This window comes from Gigantopelta aegis, chromosome 4 (genome assembly GCF_016097555.1).
Source record: "Gigantopelta aegis isolate Gae_Host chromosome 4, Gae_host_genome, whole genome shotgun sequence".
Lineage (NCBI taxonomy): Eukaryota > Metazoa > Mollusca > Gastropoda > Neomphalida > Peltospiridae > Gigantopelta > Gigantopelta aegis.
In genome coordinates, this window is record NC_054702.1 from 12,294,495 (window position 1) to 12,312,940 (window position 18,446).

An 18,446-nucleotide genomic window follows, 5' to 3' on the forward strand; every position below is an offset into this window, starting at 1 on the left:
CAATTTTCTAAGCATAAACGTTGATAGGCACACATAGCCATAATAAAAAGAGCTCTCAGCTGGGGTACTACAACCCATAGGTGCAAGTGATGTCAATGGATAAGGTTTTTCCACATCGCAACCAGTGCACAATGACATCAAAGGCCAAGGTATATACTGTACAGTCTGTGGTTTGGCATACATAAGATCACTTTAGGTAGCAAGTGTTCTCTGACCAAGTGTTGAAATAACTAAAGTATTCAACCCTAAATAGCTGTTGTTTAAAATGTCTTTTCTATAATAACAACAATATATATATAATTTTAATACAAACTGGGTCTTTCTGCAGTTGATGTAGGTATAAACCCTCATGATGTAATAAACTGGTAACCCAGCAATTAATATTTTCCAGTGAAAGTCGTTATCTTCTGCTTTTGACTGAGAACTATGGTGCTCTTGGAATACTGCAACAACTTCTAGGACAGCGCCGAGTGATCACCATATTTGGAAGCAGTTTTCCTAAAGACCAGGAATATACACAGGTGATGGCTTTATCTGACACTCTTTGACTGGTTGATCTGAAGCCAGTATGTTATCATCAGTCACAATGTTAATTTTGTCTTCATATACTTATTCAGATTTCCAAGAATTATAGGTTTCTATCCATTGTCATTTCCATTTAATTTTGATTGTCAATAATTAAAATTTTAGTTTTAAAACATTAAATGTAAAGAACAAGCTATTGTTTGTGAATTAACTGTATCTGAAATCACTAATAGTACATGTATTTATGACAAGCCTTCCCCTTAATGTATGTTCCATCCAACTTAAATTACCAAATATCGCCTTGAATGCTTGAAAAGGGGCAGGATGTAGTCCAGTGGTAAAATGATCACTTGATGTGCATTTGGTCTAGGATCGATTCCCGTCAGTGGGCCCATTGGGCTATTTGTCGTTCCAGCCAGTGCACAACGACTGGTATATTAAAGGTTGTGGTATGTGTTATCCTGTCTGTGGGATGGTGCATATAAAAGATCCCTTGCTGCTAATCAAAAGTGTGATAGCAGGTTTTCTCTCTCAATATCTGTGTGATCCTTAACCATATGTCCGATGCCATATAACCGTAAATAAAATGTGCTGAGTGCATTGTTAAATAAAGAATTTCCTTCCTTCCTGAATGCTTAAAAATGTGTCAGTGATGTGAAGCAATTCAAAAGATATATGCATATAGAGCCCTAGATAGCTTTTGTCTTTCTGAAACCAATATCAATTGGTTTTACATGTCTACCACATTTCAGATTCTTTCTATAAGGCCTTGAAACTGTCTTCAATTATTTTATTTGTTTGTTGCTTGTGTTACATTACAATATAACCCATGAGTTTATCATATATAGTAAAGTACTGTTATAACGAACCGCAAGGGATCATGATAGTTCGTTATAGCAGTAGTTCGTTGTACACATTTGCATAAGTTGGTTATTAAGGAACAGGGAAATATAAAATGGGACTTTATGACCAGTTCGTTCTATGCAGTAGTTCGTTCTAAGCAGGTTCGTTATAAGTGTACTTTAATGTACTAGTAATATTTTTAGAACTTTCATAACTAATTGTTATGCTATTTTAATTAAATAATTTCCAGGTTTGCCGAAACATTAACCGTATCAAAGTGTGTATGGAAACTGGAAACACTGTGATTTTGCTCAACCTTGAAAACCTGTACGAGAGCCTGTATGATGCCTTAAATCAGGTAAGAATCTTATATTTTAATTTGAGTAAATTAAGATACTGTAATTTAAAATTCAGATATTGTGCATAGCAAAATGCCTATAAATATTATATCCTTTTTATATTAAATATTTATTCACTTTATTCTTTTACTAGGTATCACTGTCTATTCCATAAAAATAATAGTTTGTCGTATTAAAAACAATTTTCCCTTTCATAATGGTAACTGGCCATAAAAATTTGAGGGACATTTTCATTAATTTTGATTAACTAGCATGATTAATGTCAATTTATAAATTTCATTTTAAACAGTACTATGCTCGACTTGGTGGAGAACGTTTTGTTGACCTTGGCCTTGGAACACACCGCGTGAAGTGCCGAGTTCACCAGGACTTCAGGTAAGATCAGTGGCATAATGAAGTGGGTTCTCCACCAGAATAATGCAGATTCAGTTGCTTGAAATCTTACTTTTCAATGATAGCAGTGTCACCACTTAATATGGAATAGCATCAGCCATCATTTTGGTTAGTGATGCATCGTATTTAGTAGATATAGCTCCCAAATGTCTACCATAAAGAATGTTATCTAATTATCATTACATTTCAGACTGATTGTTGTGGCAGAGAAGCAAATTGTATATGAAAAGTTCCCGATTCCGCTGATAAATCGGCTGGAGAAACATTTCCTGAGACTAAACAACATAATGGATGATCACCAGTCCCAGTTTGCAGCTGAACTTGACCGCTGGGCAAAGCAGTTTGTCTCACCATACAGAACAGGGTACTAAATTGAACTAACACTGAGCATGTCAATTTGTTACTTTTCTACAATATATTTCTAACTATGTTCCAGCATACTGTTCTGCAATGCAATCCATATTCCTGGATATTTAATTTTTATCTCAACTTTATGAAGTAAAAGGTGAGATGCAGATTTTTCCCCCAGTGGTAGCAGCGATGGCAGCTTTTGCATTTAGCACAATGTTAAGGTTTCACTTTTGGTTTCATTTCTTACACAAATAAAACTTTGTTTATGTTCATCTCAGTGCATGTGAAAAATAATTTTAAAATTTATTAAATAAAATTGTTTTAATTTATTGATTTTTACCCTGTTTTAACATCTATGGATGTAGTTGTCAGTAACTCTGTTAATAGCATATGAGACATTTAATTTCACAGATTTCTTGTTGTATGTTTTTATTAATTTGCAATGCCTGTATAGAAAAAAGTGCTTAAAATTATAAAATTATGAGTTCCTTACATACACAAGTAACAATAAGTATTGTTATTTGTGTATATAAGGAACTTGCCAACAGATGTCAGATATTATTTGAAATGGTGTTTTTTTTGTGTGTTAAAGGTACAATCCAGAACAAACCGTGAACATTGCTGATGCTTTCATGGGCTACCATCCAGACACTACTGCAGCCATTGTTTTACAGGTTTGGGAAGAGAAAGGAGGCCATGCTTATGATCAGGTAAGGAATTCTTTGTTTCTCATTGCTAAATTATGTTGCATATATGGAATGGGAGATCATTACTCACCTTTCAACTACAAAGTTATGAGTAAATCTTCCATCACAAAATGTTTTAGAAAATATTAATTTAAAAATACACTGTGCAGTACGGTATATCTCTAATATAGGCCTACTTATTTTTAAATAAGCATATGCTTTGTTAAAATCACAAATATATAATTGAGTGTAACTATGTATGTTTTCTTTTCTTTTTGTTAATTAATCCATGTAAATAGATTGAGACAACAAATATGGGGTCTCTGCCTACTTCAGATTATATTATTTTAAAATTGTTTATAGCTCAGATTTGCACTCATGCCCAATCCTGAATCTAAGATTAGAGTGCCCCCACCCGACTTTACTATTTCTCTAACAGAAATTAAAAAAATTTAATGGATCAAATTTGGTTGCACAATTATTTACAAAAATTGGATTTTAGTAGACTTTAGGTACTAGGCATGAAAAACAGAAAAACAAGACTATAAGCTGTTTATATAGTTCAAAATTCCAACCATATGCAAGATGAGTTCATGGGATATTCTTGACAGTCCTAATGGTCATATCATGTGAAGCACTGACAAAGGTAACTATGCCCAGTGTTTGGTGAATGCTGATTCTATCCTACACCACAAAACAGACCTTTCATGTTGGCAACATCAGCAACAATATACATTTTGATTTTCACAAGTGACAGCTCCCATTTTCTTTCCAGTTCTTGGAAGATTGTCAGAAGATGCTCTTGTGGTGTGCTACACCAGATTCTGTTGTGCGTCTCAAAGATACCCAACTGTTCATTGAAGAACAGAGAGTTTTTAACATATATTTTAGAGAACAGCCTCATGATGACATCTTCAAGTACATGATCTACAGACTTCAAATCACCAGGAGTATTGGTTTGTTTGCTCAGGTAAATAAATTATCTCTAGACTAATGTTTGTTATAAATGATATAAAAGCAAACATAAGGTTTTTTATACTCCCAAAAATGTGTCAGTGTGATTCAAGGCAATTTAAAACATTTAATCGTGGACAATGATAAATTTGTATATATGTATCCATCAATGGTATATTATACATTTAGCGGTAAAAAGTTTAATTAAAAAGTACTTGGAGCTCCAAACCATTGTGTTTTTCTTATGTTCGAAACTTACTGTTTCTTGCTTAGCACATTCATTTCTGTACATCTAGTGTGTTTTGATTCTATATCAGCTGAAGACCGTGTCCTGTAATAACCGTTTTAGTAGGGCAGTGATGGCCACTTTTTACTATTATATTGCACTGCTCTACTATTTGGTGTACATCCAGTGTGTTTTGATTCTATATCATCTGAAGACCGTATCATGGAATGACCATTTTAGTAGGGCAGTGATGGCCACTTTTTGCTATTATATTGCACTGCTCTACTATTTGGTGTACATCCAGTGTGTTTTGATTCTATATCAGCTGAAGACCGTATCATGGAATGAACGTTTTAGTAGGGCAGTGATGGCCACTTTTTGCTATTGCACTGCTCTACTATTTGGTGTACATCCAGTGTGTTTTGATTCTATATCAGCTGAAGACCGTATCATGGAATGACCGTTTTAGTAGGGCAGTGATAGCCACTTTTTGCTATTATATTGCACTGCTCTACTATTTGGTGTACATCTAGTGTGTTTTGATTCTATATAATCTGAAGACCGTGTCATGGAATGACCGTTTTAGTAGGGCAGTGATGGCCACTTTTTGCTATTATATTGCACTGCTCTACTATTTGGTGTACATCCGGTGTGTTTTGATTCTATATCAGCTGAAGACCGTATCATGGAATGACCGTTTTAGTAGGGCAGTGATGGCCACTTTTTGCTATTGCACTGCTCTACTATTTGGTGTACATCCGGTGTGTTTTGATTCTATATCAGCTGAAGACCGTATCATGGAATGACCGTTTTAGTAGGGCAGTGATGGCCACTTTTTGCTATTATGTTGCACTGCTCTACTATTTGGTGTACATCCAGTGTGTTTTGATTCTATATCATCTGAAGACCGTGTCATGGAATGACCGTTTTAGTAGGGCAGTGATGGCCACTTTTTGCTATTATATTGCACTGCTCTACTATTTGGTGTACATCCGGTGTGTTTTGATTCTATATCAGCTGAAGACCGTGTCATGGAATGACCGTTTTAGTAGGGCAGTGATGGCCACTTTTTGCTATTATATTGCACTGCTCTACTATTTGGTGTACATCCAGTGTGTTTTGATTCTATATCAGCTGAAGACCGTGTCCTGTAATAACCGTTTTAGTAGGGCAGTGATGGCCACTTTTTGCTATTATATTGCACTGCTCTACTATTTGGTGTCTATAAGAATTTTAATAATACTGGTTTTTAGTAATCACCTGTTTGAAATGCATCCTGGTGAGTCATCTGGATGTTTAACAACTCAAAACACTGAACTTCATGAATATAAGCATAAAAGTTTATCACCAGATACAATTTGATATTCTGTAAACACAATTTGATATTTTGTAAACATTTGCATTATTTGCTCTCTGCTTTATTGGTATTTATGTTCCTGGTTTGTAGGTGACAACCCATTCAAAGCTTTTGACTGACCAGGAGAAAGAAAAGATCATGACTTGCTTTGGCTTGACAGAGAACAACATAATTCTTCTTACTCTCCAGTCTTTTGACACAGAACAGCAATTCTGTCAACAAATTAGGTAGGCTATTCACCAACAGATGAGGTACATCAGGTCATATAGTTTTGTATTATAAATTCAGAAATGTTGTGTTATCAGATCAGAAATGTATGATTAGATAGAAATATATGATTAAATCAGAAATTTTGTACCATCAGATCTGGTATGGTATGTTGTATCATCAGATTTGGTATATTGTACCATCAGATTAAGTTGTTTTATACTATCAGATCAGGTAGTTTTATACCATCAGATCAGGTAAATTTATACCATCAGATCAGGTAGGTTTATACCATCAGATCAGGTAGTTTTATACCATCAGATCAAGTAGTTTTATACCATCAGATCAGTTAGGTTTATACCATCAGATCATGTATGTTGTACCATCAGATCAGGTAGGTTTATACCATCAGATCAAGTAGTTTTATACCATCAGATCAGGTAGTTTTATACCATCAGATCAGGTAGGTTTATACCATCAGATCAGGTAGGTTTATACCATCAGATCAGGTAGTTTTATACCATCAGATCAGGTAGTTTTAAGCCATCAGATCAAGTAGTTTTATACCATCAGATCAGGTAGGTTTATACCATCAGATCAGGTAGTTTTATACCATCAGATCAGGTAGGTTTATACCATCAGATCAAGTAGTTTTATACCATCAGATCAGGTAGTTTTATACCATCAGATCATGTATGTTGTACCATCATATTTGGTATGTTGTTCCATCAGATCAATTTGTTTTATACCTTCAGATCATGCTGTCATGTATTAATGGACTGCATTTTCTTACATAATATTTGAGTCATTTAACCGGCCTCGGTGGCATCGTGGTTAGGCCATCGGTCTACAGGCTGGTAGGTACTAGGTTTGGATCCCAGTCAAGGCATGGAGATTTTAATCCAGATACCGACTCCAAACCCTGAGTGAGTGCTCCGCAAAGCTCAATGGGTAGGTGTAAACCACTTGCACTGACCAGTGATCCATAACTGGTTCAACAAAGGCCATGGTTTGTGCTATCCTGCCTGTAGGAAGTGCAAATAAAAGATCTCTTACTGCTAATCTGAAAGAGTAGCCTATGAAGTGGCGACAGCGGGTTTCCTCTCACAATCTGTGTGGTTCTTAACCATATGTCTGACGCCATATAACCGTAAATAAAATGTGTTGAGTGTGTTGTTAAATAAAACATTTCTTTCTTTCTTTGTTTGAGTCATTCATTTCGCAAACATAATCTTATATGCAGTATTTCTTACTGCATAACTCCATTGTGTTATTTTCAGTAGTTTGGGTTTTATTTTGTTCACTGTCTTTCTAAAATTCATTTTATACTGGTAGCTGTCACATCTGTTCAGTTATTGACACTTATTTATTATTGAAGAATGACTATATATAGATAGATGGATAGATGGATAGATGGATAGATAGATAGATAGATAGATAGATATAGATTTTTGTTTTGTTTTGTTTTTTGTAGAAATTTTGTTGAGAAGTCTGGCAGTGGATTGAAAGTTATGTTGATACAGTGTGGGTCTGGAGACAAGAACATGAGTTTGATAAAGAGTGCCCAGTACTGTGTTGTGGATGAACTGCCTCCTGATGACCGGGAGTTTGCTGTGTTTTTCATTGTCCAGCTGCCCAGAGTGGCTGGTGGATGTTTTACAGGATTTATGGTAGGTTCCTACACATTTCCTGGTATGTTATTGCACATTTTAGGTATTTTGTTAATGGTTTAAATGTTGCACATATATTTTAGATCATATACATTTATATTATAAGCTGTTACAAATTTATTGCAAATTGCTACTTATACTTGAAAATGGAAGCTAAAACCCCCAAATATTTGTTTTTTTACTTTATTGTATCTAATTTTTTAGAATGCTAGTTTGATCACATTTCCTGACCTATAATTAAAAAGGTTTCATTAGCATTGAGGAAAGTAAGAGAGGATGACTTTGGTTCTTGATTTATCAAAAGATCTTCTTAAGAAATTAAATATTTAAAGAAAATGGTATTGCTGTAAAAAGAAGATTATACATATGAAATTTTTACTAAGGATTGTATCGGCTTATTAATTAAGAATATTTGTAAAACGGCATGTATGTGCTGTCAGCTGTATTCTTCACTTATTTTATAATTATGAGATGAAGAAAACATATTTTATAATTGTATATTGTTTTTATAGGCTGGAAAGTGGCATTCTCTGCACATTGATGAGTTACGACCTGAAGGAAACCTTCCGTCAGTCCATCAGCTCCACAACAACACTCCTGCCAATGTGCTGCAAGGTCGAGCTCCCCGTGAAGAACCCAGCAGAGTTACTCCGAATGATACACAAATAGGACCATTAAACATGGACTCCCATCTTGCCAGAGAAGTCCAGCAACATGAGGAAATGGAACTGACAGAAAATACTGTTGATCAAGAAAACATGGCTACAGTTGATTTGGACAATATTGTTCTTGAAGAGGTGCCTCAAGAGGAAGTAACTCCCATGGATGTTGAACATCCTGACACAAGTCTGCCTGCTTACTTCCAGGATCTGATTCTAAGATGTATCCAGTCTGCTGCTGCTCTGGTCAAAGATGACGTGCAGGATTCGAAGAGGTCCACAAAAAGAATTGAGATTCTGCTTCATTTTCTGGAAGACCCAAATTATGAAAGTAAGATACCGTAACCCTTTTAATCATATGGGTTAATTTTGGTTGGTGATCCCCTTACATGGCTGATACAATATAGAAAGTAAAACAATATGCAAAATAACCATATTTAAACAGTTTGTATACAGAAATAATGATGGCTATGACTGTTAGACCCCAAAACATTGACCAGTGTGATAAGTACCTTACCATTTGTTTGATATGTTTCACATTGATATACAAACTTAAGTGTGGTCTTATTATTACAGGTGAAGAACTGTCATTTTTGGTGGGTCTAAGCAACATGATAATCAGATTGCAGGAAGAAAAAGAAGTTGAAGTAAGTGGACATATGGCTGCTGGTTGGCTTTCCAAGGAAGCTGCTAAGCCAGATAATGTGAAAAAAGCTGGAACATTCAGGTAGATATTCTCATTTTGGTTATGAAATTCTGTTCAAATCATTTAATGTGTAGTAGTGCTCTTACGTGTCTTTATTAACTTAGTTGGTCCTTGTTTTGGAAGAATTAATATTTGAAGTCATCACTGAATAAATACAAAAAAATAAAACAATCATCCACATGTCCACAATAATTATTTGACCAAACGTGGATGTTTGTCATAAAAAAACCCACACAAATTAAAACGGTGAACATTTGGAATATAAAGCATTGCTATTTTGTTGTTTTGTAAAATATCGCTTACTGCTAATCGAAAAGAGTAGCCCATGGCATTTATTAGTGAATTTAATCTCTCATTATATGTGTGGTCCTTAACCATATGTCTGACACATAATATAACTACAGTTGAACTTGGTCTAACGGGCACCTCTATATAACGGCCACCTGCCCATAAAGGCCACGCAGAAACACACACACACACCCAACGCATTTCTTTCTTTATTTGACCTCTCTAGAGCGGCCACCTGTCCAACATGGCCAGCGGCCACTATTTTTCAGCAAAATTAGGTCTGAACCTGCATTAGCGGCCAAAATATTTCTCTCCCCCCCCCCCCCCCCCCATCATTTAAAAAAAAATTCTTCCCACCATATATAATCGTACAGCGATTTATATCCCGATAAATCCCATCGTTTTCTGCAGTGCCACCATTGTTGTGTCACGTGACCGGAAAGTTTGGCGATTTGATTCGACTCAACAAATAATAAATTATTTTGATGTTATCATATGATGTTATTGTCGTAAACAAATATACGTTTACTAATACAAAGCATTATTTTAATCCTTTTGTTAATTTGGTAAATGTCAACAGCTGTTCGGTTCCGGCGCTTGTATAATTTGCATTTGTTAGTTCAGCTCAATCGTTACTCGATAACAAGGCGACTTCTCATTGGCTGTAGCCTACGAAAGCAGAATGTATTACAGTATCTAAGTTGTTGCGGTATTATCAAAGGCATTTATAATCAAGGTGTCTGAGTAGTTCCTACCGTTAACTGGTCATGATTGTTGTTCACAAGCAGTTTGCACCAAGCGGCAAACATTAATGGATTTAGTTAAGCCGGTATGCTTTGGCAAATCGTGACCTTTGTTTACCAAAATTGTTTTGTTTGCGGTTCGCGACGTAATCCCAATGCAAGTACCGTACCAACGGATTAGCGGCAACATAAAACTAATAATGAGTAGAACATGTCACTTAAGTAATACATCCCAATTAAATAAAAGTAAATTTCATTTTTGTTTTATTTATTTATGAACAAACTATCAAACAAAATGCCACCGAAAAATCATTCTGCCTTAACTTTAGAACAATGAGTAGAAGTTATCAGGATGTCCGAGAAAGAACGTTTAAGTGCTAGAAAGATAGCAGAGCCATTTGGAGTGGGTCGTATGCAAATTGACGGCATTTTGAAAAGGAAAGCAGATGTTATAGCCGACTTTGAAAATAACGTGCCACGAGCAAGAAAAAGACAGAAGAAGGCCACTGGCATTCCAAACTAGAGACGTTTAAAGAACATTTTTTTAATATTTAATGTGACGGTGCTTAATTTATTATTATTGGTAAATTATATTGATTGAAAGTGCTTATTTTATTATATTAAATGATATGGAGGCAAACGTGCAAAATGTTTTAATAAATACAATTACATGTACTTTTATTGTTTTATGTTGGGGGGTTTTTCTTGAGGGTATTGGAATTAACAAAGGAACTCAAACTGTTACAACAGTTAATAATAAGATTTTATAGAGAAATAAATTAGGGTTTCAATTGATTATTTTGGGACCTCTATATAAAGGCCACCTGTCCATAACGGCCACTTTCTGTTGGTCCCTTGAGTGGTTGTTATATACAGTGGAACCTCGTTAGTCCGGACTCCAGTAGTCCGGAATCCTCACCTTACGGACTGTTTTATCACAAAACGAAACGACCACCCAGTAAAGTTATTCGTTAATCCGGATATTCAGCTTCCGGAACCGGACGGTCATAATTCTGAACCAAATGTAAAAACTAAAGGCAAATTGCTTCGTTTGACCGGTCGCCGCTGATTGAACATAAAAGTAATCCGCCAATTAACGCTCAAGGAATCAACAGAGATAAAATGGCTGCACAGGGTTTCACACCGCAGTTTATTTAACCATTCACCTGTGTCTATTTAGTGTTAGTCAGATAGAGCACAAGTGTTCACAGTGTACTCCCGCCATGGAACCATAGGCTGGCGAGGTCAGAATATGGATCCATGGTGGGCGTGGTTTGATGTTTTTTTAAATATAATTTATTTGATCTATGACCAGATTGGCTGTTTTATTTTATGAAAAAAAAAGAAGAGTATTTTATTTTTAAAAGTGGGTAACTCTTGATCATACCCTACGGTACCCCATGACCTCGTTTTGTAACTACCCTCCTAACTTACCTGTATGATTTATTACTGAATACTGTTCATAACTGTTTTAGTGTCCAACTCAAGAGTATTGCCAGTCACCCAAAATAAAGACAAAGGAAACGTCTTTATATGTTATTGCTATCAAAACACTGGCTCGCGACTCTTTCACAAGTGGAACAATGCTCATTCAGTTTCACGCCGGTTTTGGGAGAGTTGTATTTCTGTGCTAGGGGCGGAGGGATGTATCATGTCGGCGCTAGTATTATATCAGTAGATATAGCAGAAATGAATTATAATTTCGCCATTTTATATGTTTAAAATATAATCTGTAAACGTAAAAACTTCAAACTAATAATGATTGTATACAAGTGAGAAACAATATGCATTCCTCAACAACGTACCCACTTCGTGGAAATGAACTCAACCACGTGGCCTAGATTTACAACATTAACCGGTACGACTAATAAAATTTAAAACTTCAAACATTTAGTATCAACAATGTAACATGTCTTAAACAGTATTTCATTTTATTTAATCGCATTTTCTAACTTTAAGACAAGCACCTGGCAGTACACTACTGAATAGTAGACTGGCCTCACGGACATGCAAATAGCGCCTTATTCACACCACGAGACGGATCAACAGAACAAAACTGGTTGAAGAAATGTCTGGTTCTAAAAATCAAATGTGTCGTTTTTATTTTGTTTGTGAATCAAGGGAGGTTACTCATCACGTACATTTCAGTAATCCGGAAATTCGTTAATCCGGACGTTTTTTTTAATAACCATACTGTCCGGACTAATGAGGTTCCACTGTACAGTTCGACTGTATAATTAACATTTGTTTTAGTGTGTTGTTAAATAAAACATTTCTTCCTTCTTTGTCACATATATCACATATTACTAGAGAGACAGTTTTTATATGCCCATGTTAGATGGGTCGTATTATGGTATGACATTGTCCGTATGTCTGTCTGTAAGTCTGTCTGTTAACTTTGTATTGTCCGGACCATATCTTGCATACAGATCAGGGTTTGCACGCATCCTGGAAAACCCTGGAAAGTGCTTAAATTTTATTTTCGTCCTGGAAAGTGCTTAAATTTTATTTTCATCCTGGAAAGTGCTTAAAACTCCTGGAAAAATGAATTAACCCCCTGGAATTTTACTATTTTTTATATATTATTTTTTCATTTAATAATAATTATTTGGAAAATATATTTATAAATAATTGCGTTTGACGTCTGGTTCCAAACTATATCCTTCATGCAACAGTAATTATAAGAGGTCAACTGCCATTGGTCAACTGTTAAAATGTATACACAGTAAGAAACTTGGACATAAATGAACACAACTTGTGATTGGTTGAATAAATTATGTAACTGTAAGCAGTCTTGTTTCTGACGTTTGTGAGTTAGAAACTACTGTCAAAGATAATTAATTTAGTAGGTAGCTGTAACCAGTGCCTTCCAACAAAACAAATACTCTTAAGGCTTATGTCTGCTATCCCCCCGCCTGCTACCAACTTGGTTGGACTGCTGGTGCTCCCTTGTACCAGCCAGTACAGGCGGTCCTTCCTTCACCCCCCCCCCCCCCCATCCTTTCCTGTCGTGCCCAAGACAGGCATGCGCTACAACAGTTTGCTCTGAATGTGCACGTTAACACCTTTGCCTATTGCCTATGTCTGCTATGCTTCTGTGCAGCAAGACTCATGCAAAAGTTGAGAACTTGTAGTTGACACATTCTTTTGATCTCCATTAAGTCTTAGACGACCCAATACACAGCAATACGGTATCCACATGTCAAGGCACGTCATCGAAGCAACCAATCAACTAAATAAATAATCATTTTATGGGTTAGTTTTGATTGTTTGTGATTTAAATTGGTGGTAACAAAGAGTCCACTTCAAGAGATTATTTTTGTGCTATCAAGGAATAATGTGGTTGACATTTAGTTACTCACGAAAACTGGTATAATTTCGGTAAATTTCGTATTTGAAACACGATGTCACTAATGAGTTTAAAATAATTATTAATGAAAATAAAACATGTTTATATGATTTGTGTAATTTTGTCATTAGGTACTTTTTAACAAAAACAAATAAATAATGATTTAAAGTACATACATGTACATGGGCGTATGGGTTGGAGGGGGCTGGAGGGGTTGATTTGCCCGAAATTTTACCCAGTTAAAAACTACCAAGTTCTTGCTTTGCCCGAATTTTTCCCACTGTTTTGCCCGAATTTGGGGGGGGAATTGTCTCCCCCCCCCCCCCCCCCCCCCCCCGGGTCGTACGCCCATGTACATGTACTCTACAAGCACTGACCTATAAACGTAATACCGTAAATGTATTAAATAATGTTAGATGTTTTGTGACTTAAATTGTTTTTTTGTTTGTTTGGGGTTTTTTTTAATTATTATTTTTGTTTTTTGTTGTTGACATAATAGATCTGCATAATACCGGTATTTGAACATTACTGTCTCTTTTACTTGATAGTTTTGGGTAGAAGAGTGGGGTTTTTTTTAATTTTTAAAAATCTGGATAATATAAATTAAACATAAAATTTTATTTATTTATTTTTATATAAAAGACACCGCAGTACATTATTTATTTATTGTTTATTTGTAAGTGAATTACAAGTCTTTTTTTTTTTTTAAAATACTTTGATGGATTATTATTCTATCAGTGTTTTAGATCTCATTAATTTGAGCACAACTGGGTTTTTTTGTCTGTTCTGAGCAATCTCAGTCTTAGATCTTGTTAGTATAGTAATGTTAACAGCTGGTAAAGATGTTGCTGAAATCCATTTCAATTTATATCAGTCAAATTAAGCTTAATATTTTAGTGGTATTGAGTAAAAAATATTTTTGAGGTTAGCATATAACATTGTTTATACTGAATTTGGGCCTGCTTGTTTTGGGCACAATTTTAGACCTTTCGCCTTGACTTTAGTGCAATCAAAAAGTCCCATTTGTATAAAGTTATATAATTCTGCATCATGACCAAAAATAAATTAATCTTGACCAAAAATAATAAAAACCCTCAAAAACATTTCCACAATGTGGTTAGATATGTATTATGGTTATGGAGTGTTTTGCTGTAAGATCCAGCACTGAGAAACAGATGCATGCACACCCGCACACACACACAGTCAAAAAATATCTGCACACTTCATGTGATATATCTAGATTAGGTGTAGCTTATGTTTGAGACATAACAACCACTGAATAACTGGGGTGCTGTTAAAAAAATATTTTCCAGGTAATATATTCAGACTCCTGGAAAAATGTAAAAAAAAGCCCTGGAAAATGAACCAAAATGGTGCTTAAAAGTCCTGGAAAATGAAAATGTTTTAAGAGTATGAACCCTGACATATGTATCAAACCACATGTTGATACAACTTGGGATGGTTCATCCATCCTATTGCAAAGCAAAAATTTTACATAATTAGAATTGAATCATACCCATAACATATTCATTAATATAGATATGGTTTTCCATCAAACTCATGATGGGCATATCATGTACCTCACCGGTACTCTTGTTGTAATGTTTCATTCTCGTTGTAGACGATCCTGGCTACAGTGTCTTGAGAACAAGATAGTTACAGTCTTAGCTGGAGTGGTGGCCTTCCTTGACATGAACAGGAATTTGGACATTATAAGAGACCAGCTGAATGATCACTGGGCTCACATTCTGTGGTTGAGGATTCTGCACAGTCCTTCTGCATGTCAGCTCCACTACAAAGACTTGCTGTCTCCAGAAACCCACCAGGAGCTGGGTGAGATAATTCCATACAACACCGGAGTACACGGAATGCCTTTCACAGCAGAGCTGCCCTTCTCGTGGTTACTCCAACAGCTTATTGAAAGTGCTCTCGCTAATGCTGAAAATAGTCGTCTCCAAGAAACTGAAGAGATCAGTGGTGAGTTCCATTGGCTTTACAGACCTCCGAGAATTTAAAATGGTCAAAACACATTTATGGGTTACGTAAAAATAAATTCAGGTAACCCATTTCCTTTTTCAATAACCTGTTACATCAGATAATAAAGGAATAAATTTATACACAATAAATTTATACACAATATCAAGTGAAGCAAACTACAAATTTATCTCTTCTGTTTTTTATGTTTATTTATTTATTTATTTATTGCAGTGGAACATGCCAAGCTAGACTTAGTAGGTCGTATCATTCTTGATACTCCATATGGCAATCTCTTGAATGCGGTGTCTGCAGAAAGGGGAAGTAACCAGAGAGAGATTATCATGGCCTATGTGAAAGATTTTGTCCACACAAAATATCCTTGCTCCAGTCCAGATAAACATCAGGTTTGTTGATGCAAGAACATTGACTCAAATTCATTACTTTGTTTATTGTAAATATCTGTAAAGCTATAGCAAAGATTTTATAGAAATGTATTGCACATTTCATTTAAGATCAGATATAAATTTAATCAGCTTGAAATCCATCTTGCTTGAGAAAATTGATTTAAGCTAGCCTTCAATGGATCTTGCTCAATTCTTAAGTTTGAAGTTTAAATTTTAATAAGCATTGCTAATGTTTTAGCTTTAGGTGAAATTTCATTTAAGCATGGCATGATGTGTGATACCCAGGCATATTTGAGTTTAGCAGGTGTTTTGACATATCATTCCCTGAGAACATCATTAGGTAATTAAATGTTAGTACTTCATCAAATCACTCCTTTTTTTCTTTTTTTTATAAACTGACCATCAATGTGTTTCTGGTGACTTAGATTTTGTGTGAAGCCTTGGAAATCTCATCCAGACAAGTGAGGATGGACATATCAAGTTTGGACTTGATGCCAGCACTGGTTGCAGTACATTGCACTCACTCTCTTGTGATGGGCAGACTACAGGCCTTCCAGGACATTGAGCAGGTCTGGCCACAAGTGCTGGATGCTGTGTGTCAGATGAGGGAACAAGGAGGACATGCTCTAATTAACACTGAAGAACTGGTACATCTTTATTAGACATTCTGATAAAATATATTATATTATTTAATTTATATGCTTCATACAAGTGTGCTATGCAACAAATTTGTATCATTTGCTGTTAGGTATAGAGAACTTGCACAATTGGCAAAATTAAGGAAACTTTGTTCTCTTCTATGTTCATTTAATTATACTCTTATTAATATATATCACCATGTTAATTTTTCGCTGGTTTTTTTCACCTGTTGCTTTAAACACTGGATATTTTGTGTTTGATTACCATATTGAATTTGTTTATATTTTGTAAAAATGTGAGTATTATTTATTTTGTAGTTAATGTAACAAACACTGTTCAGATTACGTTATATTTTCTCTTATTGGACCAGATAATGGAAATTTTGAGCTTAATTTTGCTTCTGGACTTTTTATTGTGTTATTTATTTCAATTATGATTTAACAGATTCTTATATTTCCTCATATCATGACAGACACTGGATGTTTTGGGCCTACTTCTGCTTCTGGAGCAGCTTGAACCACAGAAGGAACAACTGAATAAGGAAAAGGGAAGAGCAGAATGGCTGGAAATGGTCAAAACCTTTTCACCAGTCATTCAAAGAATTTTTGACAGCATTGACAACATGGCCCTTGGTCTTGGATCTGTGTGTCTTGGACACATGATAAGAGCGAGGTAAAGTATATTCATTAGAGGTATTTTATCCTCTAACCACATTGTATTATATTACCGCCTAAAACTTATTCCATACAGATTCTTATATTTCCTCATATCATTATTTCATGTCCAGTATTTCACAGCCCAAAATGTTCAAATCATATCTGGAGACAAGCTAATTTATTTATATTTGTGATCAGTTGAAGTGTTTAGAATTATCACACATCACAGATATTAGACTAGTCTGGGACTTGCTGTCCTCTTTTTGGCAGTGCAAGGATATATTGTCCAGTAAAAGATCTCATGAGTGGCTGTCCTCTTATAGAGCAGGAATAGATAAAGTTTCATGAAATCAATCATTATTTTATCAAATGCAGGCTCTAAATCTTGATAGTGAAATGAGCATTTTTTTGCCAAAAGTCTGCTCAAGTTGCCAAGCGATTAACTGTGGTGAGAAGTCGGAAGCACTGTAATATTCTGGATCTAATCCACTGTCAAAAAATGAAATCACACAACAGATGTCAAGACCCCGACTTGCATAGTGTCATAGCTCACTTAGCACCTTGTTGCCATATGTCGGACTGTGTTTTTAGTTTGACAGCAGACTGTATCCTTGAGTAATTGTGAACCAGCTAACGGGAAATGGTTTTACACATGCGCACTGTAATGTACATTAACATACATACGATTGATTTGAAGAAATAATGTTTTACATTGTTCAATTTATTAGCAAAATCGACCAACAAATGTTAATACTCATGCCAGTTTCTGTTGTGAAGAGATTAAATACATGTCATAGTCTACTGTTGACATTCTTCAGTAAACCAGGCTATTGTTTTCAGTGACTCGTATCGTACCATCTGCTGTGACCAGTCAAGCGATTTTTAATCCTCAGCCAAATTCATTTCAGTAATGCCAAAAAATACTAATTAATACTTTAATTTTAAAATAACAGCACATTATCAACTACTTAATAATATCATGTTTTTAATGAAACATATGACTGTCTTGTTTAAATTTTATTACCAGAAGTAGTATTTTATATAAAAATATTACAATTAGTGTCAAATTCAGAATTTAGAATTTATGAATTGTAGAAACGCCAACAGCACAAATCCGCAGGTCTGCAATAATAAATGATGATAACTCCCCGTTAATATGGAAAAAGGTATATTTAACACCCAGATTATATACTAAACATATCGCATTTATAGATTTTCAATATAAAATTCTTAATAGAATAATAACAACCAATAGCTTTCTATGTAGGATAGGGATTCGGGACGATGCACTTTGTACTTTCTGTAATGAGGACGAGGAAATGATAATGCACCTTTTTGTAAAATGTTCAAAACTGACTTATTTGTGGGGAAATTTGGAATCTTGCATTTTTGACGTCACTGGATACCATACAATTATAAACGATAGAAAGATAATATTTGGTATACAAACAGAA

At 35.1% G+C, this 18,446-nt stretch overlaps 1 protein-coding gene across 1 annotated transcript in view; it reads left to right on the forward strand.

Moving 5' to 3' along the window:
• Positions 1-18,446, forward strand: part of LOC121369682 (E3 ubiquitin-protein ligase rnf213-alpha-like) — a 70,752-nt gene that overhangs the window by 36,067 nt on the left and 16,239 nt on the right. The window contains exons 13-26 of the mRNA XM_041494733.1: positions 392-521; positions 1,619-1,726; positions 2,017-2,102; positions 2,311-2,484; positions 3,064-3,181; positions 3,933-4,127; positions 5,785-5,921; positions 7,376-7,571; positions 8,084-8,561; positions 8,807-8,957; positions 14,938-15,293; positions 15,525-15,697; positions 16,123-16,344; positions 16,809-17,008. Coding sequence (XP_041350667.1) covers positions 392-521; positions 1,619-1,726; positions 2,017-2,102; positions 2,311-2,484; positions 3,064-3,181; positions 3,933-4,127; positions 5,785-5,921; positions 7,376-7,571; positions 8,084-8,561; positions 8,807-8,957; positions 14,938-15,293; positions 15,525-15,697; positions 16,123-16,344; positions 16,809-17,008 — 2,724 coding nt within the window. The remainder of the gene's footprint in view (positions 1-391; positions 522-1,618; positions 1,727-2,016; positions 2,103-2,310; positions 2,485-3,063; positions 3,182-3,932; positions 4,128-5,784; positions 5,922-7,375; positions 7,572-8,083; positions 8,562-8,806; positions 8,958-14,937; positions 15,294-15,524; positions 15,698-16,122; positions 16,345-16,808; positions 17,009-18,446) is intronic.